Source organism: Schistocerca piceifrons, chromosome 3 (genome assembly GCF_021461385.2).
Source record: "Schistocerca piceifrons isolate TAMUIC-IGC-003096 chromosome 3, iqSchPice1.1, whole genome shotgun sequence".
NCBI classification, from domain to species: domain Eukaryota; kingdom Metazoa; phylum Arthropoda; class Insecta; order Orthoptera; family Acrididae; genus Schistocerca; species Schistocerca piceifrons.
This window is the reverse complement of record NC_060140.1, coordinates 777,099,168-777,118,612: the sequence shown is the minus strand read 5'-3', so window position 1 is coordinate 777,118,612 and position 19,445 is coordinate 777,099,168. Positions and strand designations below refer to the sequence as shown.

The window sequence follows — 19,445 nt, the reverse complement described above, 5'->3', positions numbered from 1 at the left end:
ACACACACACACACACACTCTCTCTCTCTCTCTCTCTCTCTCTCTCTCTCTCACTCACCCCCCCCCCCCCCCCTTTTTGAAGGAACATTTGATTTGGTTCTGAAAGCATTTGTGACACTTTTTGTTAATCTTCTGTTGGCTGTTAACAAATAAGCAGGAGTCCTTTTTACTTGTATTTGACTATGTGTGTAATGTGTTATCTAGCACAAAGAAAACACAGCAATAAATGAGAAAAAATAACACTAAGTTTTCAAGACTGTAGCAAAATTTCATGTTACACAAGAGCATATACACTTAAAATTTTCCAGGAAACATTGATTTTTGATTAACTAAGATTGTGATGATTTATTTTATATATTGTTCAATCTTTATTTATTGCTTTGAGCATGTGTTTAATGACAGACAATAGTAACCAAGAAATCATGTAAGACAATATTAGAAATAAAGAAATTTAAATTATGGTTTCAGACCTGAAGTACATAAGAGAAAAAACACTAATATCTTGTACAGTTTTATATATATGAATATATGTTAGTTAATAAGAAAGAAAGATTTCTTAAGAAGCATGAATACTAGAATTTAAGATAACATGCAGACTTAGCCATAAATGCATATGGAAATGATTTACTGCTAATAACAAAAACAGAAGTTTTCTTGTTTGTCTTCATCCTGAATGAATATTTTTCTGTATTATTGTTAATTTTCCAATGAAACTCATTCACATACAGAAACCACAAGCAAGTACACACCGGTTCACTGTGTACCCTGAGATTGCTCACTAACTACACATACAAATGCAGTATAATACACAAAGTTTCACTATAGGAGTCTACTATATAACAGTGGACAGCAAAACATTGGTTTGTAGCATATAAATTGAATGCACAGTAGCATTATTTGTATTATTTAGCTCTCAGTGACAAAATGGATTATGAAATGTTACAGTCCAGGGCAGCACATTAAAGATGAAGATTGGAAATAAATGCTTCTTGAATGCTTCAGTTAGTCACCAAAAACCGTTGAAAAGGCTCTAAGGCAACAAAATATTCACATTCCTCCTTTAACAAAAGTTTTATGCACAAAATCACATGTTACCTATTAGGAATTTGTAAAGGGCCAGCACACATCAATCCAGCCAGGAAAAAAAGGTAGAAACGTTTTAACAAATGCAAGTTATAAATATGAATCATTACATCCTTTGTACCCCCCATATTATGTGTGTGCCCTATTAATGAGTTTGGAGTTGAATGTTGTTTTTACCTCAGGAGGTATTTTACTACTTCTCTGCAGTGCTTCTGTATCCTCCAACCCCATCTCCTAGTGTGTGATTTCGTTAGGGTTTACTATTGTATCCTATAAAATACCAATCAAATAAGTCAGTGATTGAATTTGTACCATGAAAAGAAAAATGGGCATGAAAGACCTTAATTTAACCGAAGTGATGATTATAAACAAATCTTCCTTTGGGATTTAGTTACTGTGTAAAGCTACTAATTGCAGCCAGAGAATTTGTTTCTCTCTGTACTGTCTCATCAAAATTAAGATCTTATCTGATAGCTTTGCCAATGAATGATTTCTAAGACTCTATCATGAACACATACAAGCAGTGATTAAAAACTCTGGTAAAAGTTGTAGAACAAAGATAATTTTATAATCAATACAAGAAGTCTTATCACCTGTTTGAACTGGAAAATTAAACTGTTATGTTTAAAAAAATCCAGAAACAAAAGCAAAGTATAATTGTTCTGTAACTTAAGCAATATTAAATGCCCAGGCATCTTACAGAAATTTTGTACATAGTTTGAGAATGAATATACAAAATATGTCTTGGTGTATAAGCCATATAGCTAAACCAAAGACACTAATAACAGGAGATTCTACTCTATTATAGACACTAATGAGATGGACAATCCCACAACAAAAATTGCACAACAATTTTTGTCCCTGACACAAACATGTAAATATTCTGAAAAGCATTTTGACTATTTGTCTGACTAGATACATTTCCTTTAAGTTGCACAAAAAAACTTATTCTACACATAACAAATTAGAAATGATTAACAGCCTATAACAATACTTGCTTACAATACTAGAGACTAGCCTGCTCTTTAAAGTCTGAAACCTGAAATATTACAGTTCACATCTTCAACAATTATATTTTTTCTTAATCCTGCTTTCTTACATATTTTAACTAGTGGCATATATGCTAAACACTTTATTTATAACAGAACTAAGTTATTACTTCTGGGTGCAAGGAAGAAAATTATCCTCGTACATTGTAAATGCATTGCAAAGAAACAACAAACAGTACTTATTTTACAATAAATTTGCTATGGTAATATTACAAGCTTTAGTTCTTGGATTTATTATTAAATAGAATGTCTGATTATGTTTAGTGTTACACACCATTTCCGTAATATCTCATTCACATATCTCACCTGTTTACATCTTCAAAGTATTTTAAAGCCAGCAAAAAGACAGTAATAATACAATTTCCATCCTACGGGGACATAGAGTAAGAACAAGTATAAGTAATAAGTACTGCCACAAAAAGCACTGTCTGCTACTATGACTATATTAAGCTTATCGTAACCCAGGGAGTAATGTAAACAGATGTTTCATGAATAAATCGTTGCAGGAACTAAGGATGTAACAAACTGCTATTGATGTTATAACTGTTATTTACAGATTGTAAGAACTATATAGGTCCAAAATTGTTTCAGTGTGTTTAACAAAGGAGAGCAGCAAAATTAAAATAAATAAACAAACACAACAGTGTATAATAACCCTTTTTTACAGCAAAAGGAGTCCACAGCAATATAAGAGACGTTTCTCGAAGAAATATTTTATGTGAAGTGCCATATATGACAATAATGTTTTATAAATACAAGTATTAGTGCTGAAGGAAGAACTGAGAGATGAATATGTGTATTGTATCTGAGAGACATCAATGAGGCATAAGGAAACAAAATAATGAGATAAAATAAACTATCATAGGCTAATGAATGAATAGAAAGCACAACACATTTAGAATTTGGAAAAAAAATCTGGACACCAATCATCTCAACTAAGTAAATGAGCAGATATGAATAAACCAAAGAATGCAAATAAAATAAATGAGGCACCAATAGCAGATTCAAGTGTTACTCTAACTGTGGTTTACGCTAAGGAAGATTTGCAGAAAAAATGGGGGAATAATCAGAAAATGGAATTCCTTGTAATCTCTGCAGGAATGTAAGATACAGAAAAACATCTTAAATTAATATAAAGTGAAATATTGAGAATTTATGAAGAAACAGGCTGTTGAAATCATACAATGCAGGCTCTCATGCTGTTTTTTTTTGCATCCTTTATGATACCTAAAAAAGAAAAAGCACCAAAGACTGTTTAAAGTTTAGAATGTTCATTGCAGATTTCTTAGTTAAAAGAACTGTATACAAAGTGGCGCATTGTTGAATATGTTTTCAGTTTCCTGTCAACATATATACCACTTTTTCCATTAAAAAGTGAATCTTACATTGTGTTAGAAGTGAAATGAATATTTTCAGCACTTCACTCTTCGCAGAGCACTGTGGTGCAGGACTGTACAAGAAAGTGCTATTGTAAAATTATATCTCCCATTTACAGTAATGTTTGTGGTTTGGCATAACATGTTCGCTATGGATACTGAACATTTGTTTCTGATGTTATTCACAACCTGATTATTTGCGTAGGATTTTGTTAATGGAAAACCTGCAACAGGGCTGCATGGTGAGATTGAAAATACTTCAGCTGCAACTTTGTTTCAATTTAAACATGACTGGTTTCAAGAAAATTATATTCACATCTTCAGTTGCACAAATTTAGTAGTGGCTGTGAAGTGTTACCACGCCACCACATCCACCTGTCCCACAGTTCAGCCTGTTGTAGCATGTGACCACCTAGCAACTGACTACTAAATTTGTACACCTGAAAATGTGAATATGATTTTTCCAAAATCAGTCATGTTTATAATTAGACAAAGTTACAACTGAAGCAGATATTTTCAATCACACAGTGCTTATTTGCAATTTTCCTAACATTTCGTCTTCATCCAGAATTGCACTGAACATCTTCAGAAGTGCTTCTCATCTGGCAAGACTTGCCAACTCAGTGGAATGAGTAGGAACTCTGAAGATGTTCAGCTCAACTCTGGTGGAAATACTAAGAAAAGAAAATTTTCATGGGCCAGAGCCATATAACCTAGAAGATTTACCAATAGTTGAGACAGCCAGTCATGTAAGACTTCATTGTATGATCATAAGTTTAATTACATCACAGAAAATCAAATACTATATGTGCTTTCCAAAAACACTGACACTTAAAGATGAATTCAGGTACTATCTTGTCTTTTCAGTTTTATGGTTTGCACGTATGGCATTCATGTACCTAAGATTGCATTATGTCAAGGCAAGGCAGATCCATAATGTAGATCTTTGTTTTCACTTTTTAATTATTGTTGCTGGCATATGACTGACTGGAGCTTTACTTACACTTCAGACTTACAATCCTAATTTGACTAGAATATTTAGTATGTTTCAAATTAAGTATTAACTAACATAGTTGCTCTAAAAGAAAGAAGTATGCTAACATGGGAAGTGATAAATCAGGAGAAGGGTCTGTTGTAAAAGGAATGTAATAGTTGATATGTTCACACTGATGTTTCCTTGAATATTCGAACTGGTAAATCAGAATGCTTGATATAGATGTAACGTGTAACTGTGGTATTTTCTGTGACTTCATCTGACCGTTTGTGATTTGAAAGACTTCCACCATCATTGTCCCAGGACACAAGGCTTGATCCTAAACAAGAAAAAAATTTACAGTATGGAGTGTAAAGAAGTAATAATGCATTAAATACAAAGGTGCGGTAGGAAAAAAAAACATTGTCATAAATAAATGTAATTTAAATCTGTGAAATGCTCATTTGAGATTAAAAGCTTATTATATAACTAACTTGGAAAGAAACAGAAGTTCCAGATATACACATTTGATGATACCATTACTCACTTATGAATTCAAATCTGGAAGAAAAAAATTCTTAGAGGTCTACTTAGAGGTCTAAATGAAATATCAGTCAATTAATGTTCTATGTCGTAAACCAGAGTATACAACTTATTTCTTTTGTAAAAATTGCTTCTTGTATCATTATTACTGAAATCAATTTGAAAAATATTTATTTTGCCCTCTACAATATTAAAAAATGAGGAATGCTTGATTTGTGATGGTACGCACTGCTGTTATGCCATGCCAATGTGTCTAGGGGGAGGAATCAGAACCACTGATTTTGAGATGTGGTATGATAGAACTTTTGCTGCAGTTGAAGTAATGTGAAACAAATGTTGTATTCACACTTTTAAAATGCTCAGAAAATAATTAAGATAACGTGTTAAAAAGTCTAAATTTCAAAAACATCCCCTGGAAGGTCACAGTGCCAGAATCTCATTTCTTACAAATCAACCACTCAAAATGAGTGTATGTACTGTTGCATAAGTACAAATTCAGAGTTCTCAGATAGAATCCTGATTCCTAATTATGCATACTGTTATCTGTTATCAGTGCTAGGTTCTGAAGTAAAACATTTCTCTATGGTAGTGTCATAGAAAAATGAAACTAAATACAACATAGTTTTCTTACCTGCCGCAAAGGCGAGAAGTAACTCAGATTGAGATAGTGGCCCCCAAAGCATAAACAAATGAGCATAAATACAGCATAATTTTACTCATTTGCCCCAAAGGTGAGAAATAACTCTGATTAAGATATGTTGATCTTCGCTTCCAGAGTATCTGATTATTATTTTTATTTAATCTCAATTAACTGACTAGTCAAGTGTATTGGAATTTCATATACAAAGTTACAATAATTCGCCCCCCCCCACCCCCACCCACCCAACCTTCTAAAATGTAGATCTGAAAGGTTATTACAGTATGAGCATAATAAAATAAAGAGTGCTTGGGAACAAGTCACTACTTTATGTAAACTGTCACACACTTGTTTTGTTATTGTCTCTATATCTTCTGTTGTGAAGCTGTAATCCTTGATAATGTTGTATCATAGATCACTTTGTCATCTAAGATTACTATTTTATAGCCTGCCTAGTTATTAATGTAGGTACAACATTAAGTGCAAGGGTCCCAGTCTGGGGCATGCATGACATAATTCTACCTTTGTCAATGACTCTCCATCATACTGTGTACTCCGTACCAAGAATCCTCAGTTCAGTCACAGATTTCATTTGATACCCCATACGATTGAACTTTTGTCAATAAGTGTTGATGTGGCACTGAGTCGTATGTTTTTCAGAAATCAAGAAATCGTGTCTCTTCCTAATTGCCTTGATCCATGGCTTTCAGGATGTCATGTGAAAAAAGTATGAGCTGGGTTTCACATGACTGATATTTTCAGAATCCATGCTGATGGCATAGAGGTCATTCTGTTTGAGATGCCTCATTATGTTTGGGCTCATAATATGTTCTAAGATTCTAAAACAGATCGATGTCAGTAATCAGTAATACTGGATGGGACTTTAGGGGATCATTTCTGCCACCTTTCTTATAGATGAGCATGATCTGTACTTTCTTTCAACTAAAGGGGGAAACTTCTTTTATTAAAGAGATCTGTTGTATATTATGTTTAAAACAGTTGTCACCTCAGTTTCCAACTTCTGTATATAATCATAGGGACTCTTGGGACTTGTTCAGTTTTAGTAATTACTTAACACCACTGAGACTAACATCTGTATCACTCATCTTTGCAATGGTGTGAAAGTTAAACTGAGGCTGTACTCCTCGATTTGAAAATGGAGTTAATCATTTCTTCTTTTGCACTGCTTACCTCAGTTCCAGTTTCTGTGTCATTTGTGAATGTCTAAACACTAACTTGTGTGCCTTTACATGTGACACAAAGTTCTGGTACACAACTGGGGGGGGGAGTTCCATTAGGTACATTTGAATCCAGTGCTTCATCAACCACTATTCTAAGTTGAACTGCAGTTATTCTAAAGTTGAATTCCTGTCCCTCTACATGTTCATGCCCATAGCTAAAGGTATAGAGTTCTTCACTGAGATGCAATACTACTGCCTCTTCATCTAGTTTACGGAATATGTAAATCTTCTGACTTTCTGTAGTTGCACTTTATGAAAAGGAAAGTTGATACTCACCATATAGCGGAGATGCTGAGTCTCAAATAGGCGCAACAAAAAGACTCTCACAATCAAAGCTTTCAGCCATCAAGGCCTTTGTCAACAATAAACAACAGACACACAGAAACAGAACTTGCACACACGACTGCAGTTGTGTGTGTGTGTGTGTGTGTGTGTGTGTGTGTGTGTGTGTGTGTGTGTGTGTGTGTGTGTGTGTGTGTGCTGTTGGTGAAGGCCTGGATGGCCGAAAGCTTAAATTGTGAGACTCTTTTTGTTGTGCCTATCTGTAACTCAGCATCTCTGCTATATGGTGAGTAACAACTTTCCTTTTCATAATATTGTCACTTTCTGTCCTGGATTTTCCATTGTTTGATTGTTGTAGTTGCACTTTGGCAATCATGCAACCGCCCCTTGTTCACTGACACCTGTTTCAATGTGAATTTCTTCAAAGAGCTCAGATTTATTAGACACCTTTAGATTTGATATATTTCTGAGATAAGTAAGGTTCCGAACTGTCTATTCTAAGCAGGTTTCGAAAAAAGTATTGGGTATTGCAAGATGTCTTATCATACCCACTACTTACAAAACTTTAATTATCCCACTCTGTTGTTGAATGAATAAGTTTCTTTACAATGCTAACATTGTGACTGGGGAACATAAATATTAGTGAGCTGAGGTTTTGTCTCAACATTTTGATTATTCTGGGGATGACCCTAGTGGCCAGTAGAAGGCTCAAATATAAGTTTATGTCCAATGGTGATACTGGGTTTTGCCCAAACAATCTCACATCCAGCTACAATTTCTATCTCAATGGATTTGAGTTTCTCTTCTACTGCTACAAATATACTACATTCATTTCCCATCAACCTGTCTATCAGCATACACTTAAATTTACATCTGAAACCTCAGTACCGTTAACTTCAGGTTTTATCCAGCTTTCTGTACTTAACATTATGTGAGCTTCACTGCTTTTAGACTTACTTCAAACCTGGGACTTTGGTTCTAATACTCTGGCAACAGATCACCAGGATTTTAATAGTCCCAGCTGTGTTATGCTAATACTTTGGGGTCTTACACAGCTTCATTATTGGCTCTGAATGAAGAAATGCCTAATCTAAGCAAACTCTTTTGTGGACTGTACATGAAGTCAGTTACCAGGGTAGGGATCCTAACCTGATCCATTGACATCTGCAACTATGCTTTGCAAACCACTGTGAGGTGCTTGGCAGAGGTTATATCCCACTGTACCAGTTATTAGAGTTTCTTCCTGTTCCACTCATGTATGGAGTGCAGGAAGAAAGATCGTTGGAACACTTTTGTGTGTGCAGTAATTACTCTTATCCTCACGATGTCTATGTGAGTGACGCATAGGGGGTTGTAGTACATTCCTAGAATAATCATTTAAATCTAGTTTTTGAAGCTTTGTTAATAGACTTTCTTGGGATAGTTTATGACTATCTTCAAGAGTCTTCCAATTCAGTTCCTTCAATATCTCTGTGACACTCTCCCATGGATTAAATAAATATGTGACCATTTGCTCTGCTCTTCCCTGTATACTTGCAATATCCCCTGTTAGTCCTATTGGTAAGGATCCCTTACTCATGAGCAATAATCTAGGAACTGGTCACACTAGTGACTTGTAAGCAACATCCTTTGTAGACTGATTGCACTTTCCCAGTACTCTACCAACAAACCAAAGTCTGCCATCTGCTTTACCCACAACTGAACCTATGTGATCATTCCATTTCATATCCCTACAAAGCATTACACCCAGGTATTTGCATGAGTTGGCTGATTCCAAAAGCGACTCACTTTATGTTTGACCTCTGCTTAAGACAGTATTACTACTCAGGGTACATATTGGTTGAAAGCACCGATGATGGCTGTTAATCAGCTGAAGTCGATTTGCAAAAGTGAATAAATAAAACATGATTTTGTGACTGGTTGCTGCATATTTGGTAATTTTAATAAGATACTATGTTTTTTTTGTATTGTGAAGTGCAAAATTTTACATTTCTGAACATTTAGAGCAAGTTGCCAATGTCTGCACCATCTTGAAATCTTATCAAGATCTGACTGAATATTTATGCAGCTTCTTTCAGATAGTTCTTCATTATAGATTACTGTATCATCTGAAAAAAGCCTGCCTATGCTATTAATATTGTCTGCGAAGTCATTCATACACAATATGAACAGAAAAGGTCCCAACACACTTCCCTGGATATCCCTTATGATTGTACTTTTGACAATAAGTGAAGGTGTGGTACTGAGTCAAATGCTTTTCAGAAATAAAGAAACACTGCATTTACCAAGTTTGCTTCATCCAAGTTTTCAGTATGTCATGTGAGAAAAGTGCGAGTTGGGTTTCACATTGTCAGTGTTTTCGTAATCCCTGATGGTTGGCACTGAGGAGGTCATTCTGTTCAGGATACCTCATTATGTGTGAGCTCAGAAAATGTTCTAAGATTCTACAACAAATCAATGTCAAGGATATTGGATGGTAGTTTTGTGGATCACTTCTGCTACCCTTCTTGTAGACCCTGACTTTTTCCACGAACTGGGCATGGTTTTATATTCGAGGGATCTACAATAGATTATAGTTAGAAGAGAGACTAATTCAGTTGAAAATTCATTATAGAATCTGATAGGGATTTCACCTGGGCCTGGAGTTTTTTCCATTTTAACGATTCCAGTTATTTCTCAACATCACTGACACTTATACTTATTTCACTCATCTTTTCAGTGGTACAAGGATTAAAACTGGGGCAGTTCTCCTGGGTTTTCCTTTGCAAGGGGAACATTTGAAAATGGAATTAAGCATTTCAGCTTTTGCTTTGCTACCCTCAATTTCAGTTACTGTCTCATTCGCTAGGGCTGGACACTAACTTTGGTGCCACCAACATCCTTTACATACAACCAGAATTTCTTTGGGTTCTGTGACAATATTCTGCTAGTCATTAAAGGCTTCACACTTAGCTCTCTTGACAGCCGAATGCATTTCATTCAGCATCTGTCTGTCTACAGCCCTGGCCTTCGTTTTGCACTTATTATGCAGTAATCTCTGTTTTGTTAGAAGTTTCTTTACAGTGACTGTATACCATGGAGATTCCCTACCATTATGAATTGTTCTACTGGGTACATATCTATCCAGTGCACGATCAACTATTCTTTTAAACTTGAACCAAAGTTCCTCTAGACGCCGCGCACTCTGCTGAGAGTTTCAAGTTCCTCACTGAAATATGACACTACTGATTTTTTATCAAGTTTACTGAACAAACATATCTCTCTGCTTGTTTTAGTTGTTCTTTTTTACTTTGGTAATCATTGTTGCCATAACCACATCATGGTCACTGATATCAGTTTCGATGTGGACATCCTCAGAGAGGTCAGGTCTATTTGTTGCCATTAGATCCAATGTATTTCCACCACGAGTGGAGTTCTTAAATATCTATTCTAGGTAATTTTCAGAGAAGGTATTTAGTACAGTTTCACAGGATGTCTTATCATGCCCACCACTAACAAAACTGTTAGTTTCTCAATTAATTGCTAGATGATTAAAGTCTCCACCGATGGTTACTTTATGACAGAGGAACTTAGCTATGAGTGAACTGAGGTTTTCTCTAAGGTTTTTGGTTACATCAGGAGATGAGTCTGGTGGGCGACAGAAGGATCCAATAATCATTTTATTGCCCTTCCTGGTACTGAGTCTTGCCCAAACAATCTCACATGCAGCTTCAGTTTCTACCTTGGTGGATTTAGGGGGAATCTACAGTTCTTTACCCTGTGGCACATGTCAACAAAACCACAGCCTAGCTTGACATAGAACCTTTGAAGTCATTAGTTCAAGCCCTCCATTCGACCATCCGTTCTGTGGACAGTGCTGTAGATTGAGGGTTTTGTTGACATTTCATGAGCATGGCAGCTCTTCTCAGCTTTCTCTGTCATTCAGTGTAATGATCCACATGATATGCATTGTTTTTTCCAGTCTGCACCTGGTTCACCCTGCTCTCTCATTGATGCCACAGCAGCCTCTTCCAAATGTTGAATGAGGAACACAGGTCCATACTCTGCATAAGGTGATTATTATTATGCCTTGTGGCCATTTTCCTGAGGGGTGCCATTACTCACCATATGTTTGAACTGTCAATGACTATGAATAATGTAATGATAAAAATTGTTTCAGTTAATGTTATGAAGAATTGAATGAAATTTAGTAGCCAGTGATTTCAACTGCCTTCTAATTATTATTATCACAGAATCAAAGAGCATTTGCCATGCCAAGCTGTATTGGTTTCATGCCTAATAATGATCCAAATTACATTTTGAATTTTTTGTGTGTGTGGGCAGATTTTAGTATTTTTATAACATGGTGAAGAATGCTTATAGTATTGAGTAAAGCTGTTCTGTTACATTAAATAAAGCCCTCTCTTCCCTGCAGTCTTATTAACACTGTATCTAATTGCCTAATGAAATTTAAAATATTTCCTATGTGTGAGTGTGTGTGTGGGGGGGGGGGGGGGGGGGGGGGGACGGAGGGAGGAGTGGGGTGTGGATGGGGTCTTGAATACTGTTAAATATCCTATCTTGTATATTCTCAAAACTCTTACTAAATCACAGCACTCTAATAAGAGTTATTCAATGCAGTACTCATTTAGACCTATGGCCTAAAATTTATTCTACATTTTGTGTATATAATCCGTCTCTGTAGCCAGGAGGCTGTCATGTGGGGGATCCAGGTCAATTCCCAGTACTGCCAGGGATTTTTCCTGGGTGAGAGGACTGGGACGGTTCCATTCAGCCTCATGATGATAATTAAGGAACTACTTGACTCAGCGGTAGTGGCTCCAGGTCTGCTAATCCAACGGTGGCTGGGAGAGTGGTGTTCTGATCACATACCCCTCCATACCACATCCAAATGATGCCAATGGCTGATGGATGACATGGTGGTCAGTTGACTCTGACTGACCCATCTATGGCCAGAATGGCTGAGCTTTCCTATTTGTATATTGCTACTCAGGCCATTGCCTGAGAACAAGTAATGGACTCCTCACAATATTATGTGTCATCTCGCACCATTAGTCAGAGACTAGCAGCATCCGGACAAGGATGTACCTGTCTGTAAGAAGTAAACAGTTTAGTGGAGAAGCAGGAAAAGACTGAACTTGTATCTATTCTCCTGATCCTGGAGGAAGTTATTGAATATTGTGTTGAGGGCACATAAAGATCATTACAGATGCAATGTGCTTCAAGTTAATCAGTCATCAAACTGGAGAAAGCCATAAGGTTAATTTTAAAGCTATAGGTTGAATTTTTGTGATTTTATTTACTTTCATCACCTACATGAGGCTCTGTGGCCTTATTACCTATTTATTTAATGGTAGGTTAAAGCTAAAGGAGAGGTTTTCAACTAAGTGATGAACAAATTGAGCAGCACCTCCAGTTGTCAGGAATCAGCAGTTAGGTTAAGCATATTAAGGATGATCGCTGGACCTGTGGCCGTAGCACCTGAATGCTGTGTCATCTCTGGAGTGTGATGGATACTATGAAGGCAGTATTAGTATGATGAGCTCTAACTGATTAAAGATTATCGTTATAGTCCAAATATAAAGAAACAGGATAGTAAATTTTTTTCCGAGTTGTTGTGGACCATTAAAAATAGTGAGCATTCTCACCCAAAAGTGGTAGTCTTAGGAGACCTGGAGACTGTTCAAGAAAAGGAATTATATAATACTGAAATGTTACAGAAATTTGTATTCCCAGGAAAATCTGTGGTCTTTGCATGTTCGGCAGGTTGACATCCTTCTGATGACCATGGTAACTGTTTTAGTATTCCCCATTTCATTTTCCCTGGACTAGTTTCTTTTGCTCTTTCTATCATGTTGCCTTTAACCTAAACCCATCTCCTGCTGGCCTATCCTAGAGGTAAATATGACAGATGAGGGTTCTACGTAGACCTATAATGTGTTTGGTAACAATAAACGTATGTTGCTTAAGATCTAAGCATGAAATACATACATTAATCAATGATGATTAAAAGCAACATAGAGATTTAAGATTTCTTTTAAAGCAGGTAGACAGAGGGATGAGGAAGGGAAAGGAAACCATTCCCTAATTGGACTACGACATCCTACTATGCAAGTGAAAAAGCAATAGTTTTGTGAGTCAATTGTTTTGCCACTGTAGCTGTAAAATAAGACTAAAACTATTGTTACCTCTGGTCAGAGGTCACTAATGAATGATTGCTTAACAGCTGATGCATGAAAATAACAAAAAGCAGTCAAGTTATCTCTAATGATAATGAGAGAGTCCTAGTGAATAAATAACTTTTAAGTAAATGAAATAAGAAAGCTATAGTTATTAGTACATTACATTAAAAAATTCTGTCGGAACAGGTCTCAGAAGACCCAATGGTGCTGCCTGACCGCCATGTCATCCTCAGAAGATAGGTGTTACTGGATGCGGAGATATGGAAGGGGGGAGGGGGGGGGGGGGGGGAGGACGTAGTCAGCACACTGCTCTCCCAATTTTCATGACCAGAGCCACTACTTTTATACCAAGTGAGTCCTCAATTGAGCTCACAAGGGCTGAGTGGACCCCACTTGCCAACAGTGCTCGGCAGACCCAGATGGTCACTCATACAAGTGCTAGCCGAGCCCAACAGCACTTAAACTTCAGGGATCTGATGGGAAATGGTGTTACCTCTGCGTTAAGGCCATAGTCCAGTATATTCTGTTAAGAGGTGCAAAATTGGAGGACTGATGAGCTGTTAAGTAGGTATGTCTTATTTTATAAAAACTGGAAATGTTAAATAGAGATTAAGCAAACTTAGAATTATTCTCAACAGAACTCAGTCACCAAATTTATGTGAAAATATTTTGTTGGTACTGACCTACATATGGAGAAATGATCATCACAATAAAACAAGGGAAATCAGAGCACACACTGAAAGATATAAGTGTTCGTTTTTTCCGTGTGCTGTTTGAGATTGGAATAATAGAGAATTATTGTGAAGGTGGTTCAATGAACCCCATGCCAAGCACTTAAGTGTGATGTGCAGAGTATCCATGTAGATGTAGATGAGATCAAGAAGCTGCATTCATTTAAAGAAATGAAGAAAACGTGAGACTTTGAGAACTGCAATTTTGTAATTCTTTTTAATATGAGCAGTGTGTGACTGCTTCAGTAATAAAGAATAAAGATAAACATTATAATCTTGTGGCAATAAATAGCTCCCTGGTGAACAGCCACTGACAACAAGCATTTATTGGAAGGTGAAGGCTTCTTGGAGAAGCTTGTATGAATGTTATTAGTAACTCATGGTAAAAAGAACATAAGAGGAATAACATGAGACAAGGTTCATTACTGGGTGGTTTAATAAAGCATATTTAAGTTATGGTGTTAGAAGGAGTATAGGTAAAAAGGTTCCAAAGAACGAGTCAGGAAACATATATTTGGAATAACTGGGAAGAATCAATATGTTTTGGAGAAACTTCACCTTTGGAATGCATACAGGTAAGGGTCACAGGCCGTGCATTCTGTTAAAGATTTTAAGAGGGTGCATGCCCAATTTTATTTATGTATTGGAGAGCATGACAGGTGGACCCAGAGAAAGAATGGTTCATGTTTTTAGTCAGGTGGCTCCATAGGTGGAATGACTTGAATCGGTTTTTGTATGGGGGGATTAATAAAGTGACACACATCAAAAAGATAAAAAGGTATTTAAACAGCATCTGCCCATAGAAGAAGGTGTAAGTGCAACTTTCACAGAGGCAGAGCTGTACAATAACTGTTAGTCACACTGTAGAAGTGCTCTCCAAAATAATTGAAGGTTAATAGTCTTACCAGGGCAGTGATGATTCTTTGAATTTATGTTTCCATACATGTTTGACTTACCACAGATCTGAGATTTGAAATAGTGGAAAGTAGTGTAGAATAAAATGACAGCATCTAACTCATCATAACGATGAACTTAAAACATTTTCTGTCCTATTAAATTAAGAAACTTATCTTGTTGGAATCAATGAAATGAACAAAATAAATGCAATTACCTCTGAGTAATAGTACTATAATAATGAGACAGACTGATTAAACAGGGCAAATATCTCTCATGTTTTTATCTACAAAAGTGACATGCTGTATGTGTAAACCAACTGGATGATAGCACAAGAAAAATCTAGTACACGTAGAGCTGTAAAATGCGAAATGGAAAAGTCATTCACTAGATTTAAGCATGTAATGAAGAACTGTAGGCAGAATGAGATTTTCACTCTGCAGCGGAGTGTGCAAGTTCGAGTCTTGGTCCGGCACACAGTTTTAATCTGCCAGGAAGTTTCAAGAACTGTATGGTTGAAGAGGTATACATCAATATTTTGAAAAAAGTATAATGAATGTGAAATGAAGCTATTAAAGAGGCACTCTATCTTTCATCTAAGCAAGCTGAATTATGTAATAGATATTTTTCTAAAATCAAAATGCAAAGGAGGAAGCTAAGCTCTCATAAATTCTGAAAAAAGAAAGTTTATGTATGGGATTATGAGTCAAGAAATATGCTCATACATGTTTTATTATTTGCAGAAATAAAAATTGATTTGGTATTAAGTGGCCTTATGTACAAATAATAATAATAATAGTAATAATAATAATAATAATAATAATAATAATAATTCCCCGTGGAGGCCCGGGAAAAGAATAGGCCTCCGGTATGTTCTGCCAGTCGTAAAAGGCGACGAAAAGAACAAACCACTAATAGGGCTAACCCCCCTTTTAGTGTGATTAGTTGGTTCAGGACAGAACTAAAGAAGTCTCGGACAAGCGCCGTCATGTTCGGGGACGACGCTTGAACCCTATGCCCGCCCACAATGGTAACGACACTGCTAGCCAACTGGAAAATGATTTAAATCCAAATAGAGGTGTTTTGCAGGATATGCTTCCTGCAACCACCCTAGAAGGAAAACAAAGACAGAGGATGAGATGGTCAGATGAAGTTAATCGACACCTCATGTTCTGTTAATACCAAGCAACAAACCTAGGAACCAACACAACTGGATACAGATCACAAGTATACACAACATTTATTACCAGATACCCAGAATTAAAATTTTTAACAGAACAACGACTAGCTGATCAGATCCGTGTAATAATAAAAAATAACAGGATACCCCAGTCAGAAATAGAAAACATCAAACAACAAGTACAACAAATACTGGAACAAAATAATGTGCAATCAGAAGAAGAAGAAAATACAGTAATGGACTCAAACATCCCAGAGCAAACAAACAAAGAACAACACGCACCAATTAAACAATCAGAGGAAAACGAAATCTTAAGACAGCCACCAGAACAAGCACAAATAGAACACGAAGTGATACAGATGTTAGATATAGAAGAAAAATTTCAGCTAACATACATAGAATACAAAGACACAAATACAGACATTAGACCATTCTTGCATAGACCACCAAATAACCCACAAGTCGAAACAACAATAAAAACTATCAACACAATCATACACAACAAAATAAATGAAAACACAACTATGGAAGAGTTACAACTACTGGTTTATATAGGAGCACTCACTACACTAAATATACACACTAGGCAGAGATCAGAACCAACCAACACACAGAAGAAACCCACAAAACCAGCATGGCAACACAGGCTACAGATCAAAATAGAAAAACTGAGAAAAGACATCGGACAGCTAACACAATTTATAAGAAATGAAATCTCGGAAAAAAAACGAAAAAGGTTAGGTAAAATCTCACAACAAGAAGCGACAGAGCAATTAGACGAAAAGAAGCAGAAATTACAAGCATTAGCCAAACGACTCAGAAGATACAAAAAAAGTGAAAATAGAAGGAAACAAAACCAAACATTCAACACAAACCAAAAGAAATTTTACCAGACAATAGATAACACACACATTAAAATAAACAATCCACCAAACATAACAGACATGTAACACTTCTGGAGCAACATATGGTCAAACCCGGTACAACATAACAGGCATGCACGATGGATACAAGCAGAAACAGACACATACAAGATGATACCACAAATGCCTGAAGTGATAATTTTGCAACATGAAGTCACCCAAGCAATTAATTCTACTCACAATTGGAAAGCCCCTGGAAATGATAAAATAGCAAATTTCTGGTTAAAGAAGTTCACCTCAACACATTCACATCTAACTAAATTATTTAACAGTTACATTGCAGACCCATACACATTCCCTGATACACTTACACACGGAATAACATATCTGAAACCTAAAGATCAAGCAGACACAGCGAACCCAGCTAAATATCGCCCCATAACATGCCTACCAACAATATACAAAATATTAACTCCAGTCATTAAACAGAAATTAATGACACATACAACACAGAACAAAATTATAAATGAAGAACAAAAAGGCTGTTGCAAAGGAGCACGAGGATGTAAAGAGCAACTGATAATAGATGCAGAGGTGACATATCAAGCTAAAACTAAACAAAGGTCGCTACACTACGCATACATTGATTACCAAAAAGCTTTTGATAGTGTACCCCACTCATGGTTACTACAAATATTGGAAATATACAAAGTAGATCCTAAATTGATACAGTTCCTAAACATAGTAATGAAAAATTGGAAAACCACACTTAATATCCAAACAAATTCAAATAATATCACATCACAGCCAATACAGATTAAGCGTGGAATATACCTAGGAGACTCATTAAGTCCTTTCTGGTTCTGCCTTGCTCTGAACCCACTATCCAACATGCTAAATAATACAAATTATAGATACAATATTACTGGAACATACCCACACAAAATCACACATCTGCTATACATGGATGATCTAAAACTACTGGCAGCAACAAATCAACAACTCAACCAATTACTAAAGATAACAGAAGGATTCAGCAATGATATAAGTATGGCTTTTGGAACAGACAAATGTAAGAAAAATAGCATAGTCAATGGAAAGCACACTAAACAAGAAGATTACATATTGGATAACCACAGCGACTGCATAGAAGCGATGGAAAAAACGGATGCCTATAAATATCTAGGATACAGACAAAAAATAGGAATAGATAATACAAATATTAAAGAAGAACTAAAAGAAAAATATAGACAAAGACTAACAAAAATACTGAAAACAGAATTGACAGCAAGAAACAAGACAAAAGCTATAAATACTTATGCCATACCAATATTGACCTACTCATTTGGAGTAGTGAAATGGAGTAACACAGACCTAGAAGCACTCAATACACTTACACGATCACAATGCCACAAATATAGAATACATCACATACATTCAGCAACAGAAAGATTCACATTAAGCAGAAAGGAAGGAGGAAGGGGATTTATCGACATAAAAAACCTACATTATGGACAGGTAGACAATTTAAGAAAATTCTTTCTAGAACGAGCAGAAACTAGCAAAATACACAAGGCAATCACTCATATAAATACATCGGCTACACCACTGCAATTTCATAACCACTTCTACAACCCTTTAGATCACATAACATCAACAGATACGAAGAAAGTAAATTGGAAAAAGAAAACACTTCATGGCAAGCACCCGTATCATCTAACACAGCCACACATCGATCAAGATGCATCTAACACATGGCTAAGAAAAGGCAATATATACAGTGAGACAGAAGGATTCATGATTGCAATACAGGATCAAACAATAAACACCAGGTATTACAGTAAGCATATTATTAAAGATCCCAATACCACAACGGATAAATGCAGACTTTGTAAACAACAAATAGAAACAGTAGATCACATCACAAGTGGATGTACAATACTAGCAAATACAGAATACCCCAGAAGACATGACAATGTCGCAAAAATAATACATCAACAGCTTGCCTTACAACATAAACTTTTAAAACAACACGTTCCTACATACAAGTATACACCACAAAATGTACTGGAGAATGATGAATAAAAATTATACTGGAACAGAACCATTATAACAGATAAAACAATGCCACATAACAAACCTGACATCATACTCACCAATAAAAAGAAGAAATTAACACAACTAATCGAAATATCCATACCCAATACAACAAATATACAAAAGAAAACAGGAGAAAAAATTGAAAAATACATCCAACTGGCTGAGGAAGTCAAAGACATGTGGCATCAGGATAAAGTTGACATCATACCAATTATACTATCAACTACAGGAGTCATACCACACAATATCCACCAGTACATCAATGCAATACAGCTACATCCAAACATATATATACAACTACAGAAATCCGT

The 19,445-nt window shown here is 36.0% G+C and overlaps 1 protein-coding gene across 2 annotated transcripts in view; it reads right to left on the bottom strand.

Annotated features, from left to right (window-relative positions):
* Positions 1 to 405: 405 nt before the first annotated feature.
* LOC124787685 (inositol polyphosphate-5-phosphatase A) overlaps positions 406 to 19,445 on the bottom strand; it is a 330,769-nt gene continuing 311,729 nt past the window's right edge. The window contains exon 15 of one of the 2 annotated variants that reach the window (XM_047254512.1): positions 406 to 4,821. In XM_047254512.1, coding sequence (XP_047110468.1) covers positions 4,670 to 4,821 — 152 coding nt within the window. In that variant the 3' untranslated portion in view covers positions 406 to 4,669. The remainder of the gene's footprint in view (positions 4,822 to 19,445) is intronic. The other variant, XM_047254513.1, reaches the window with a different exon arrangement.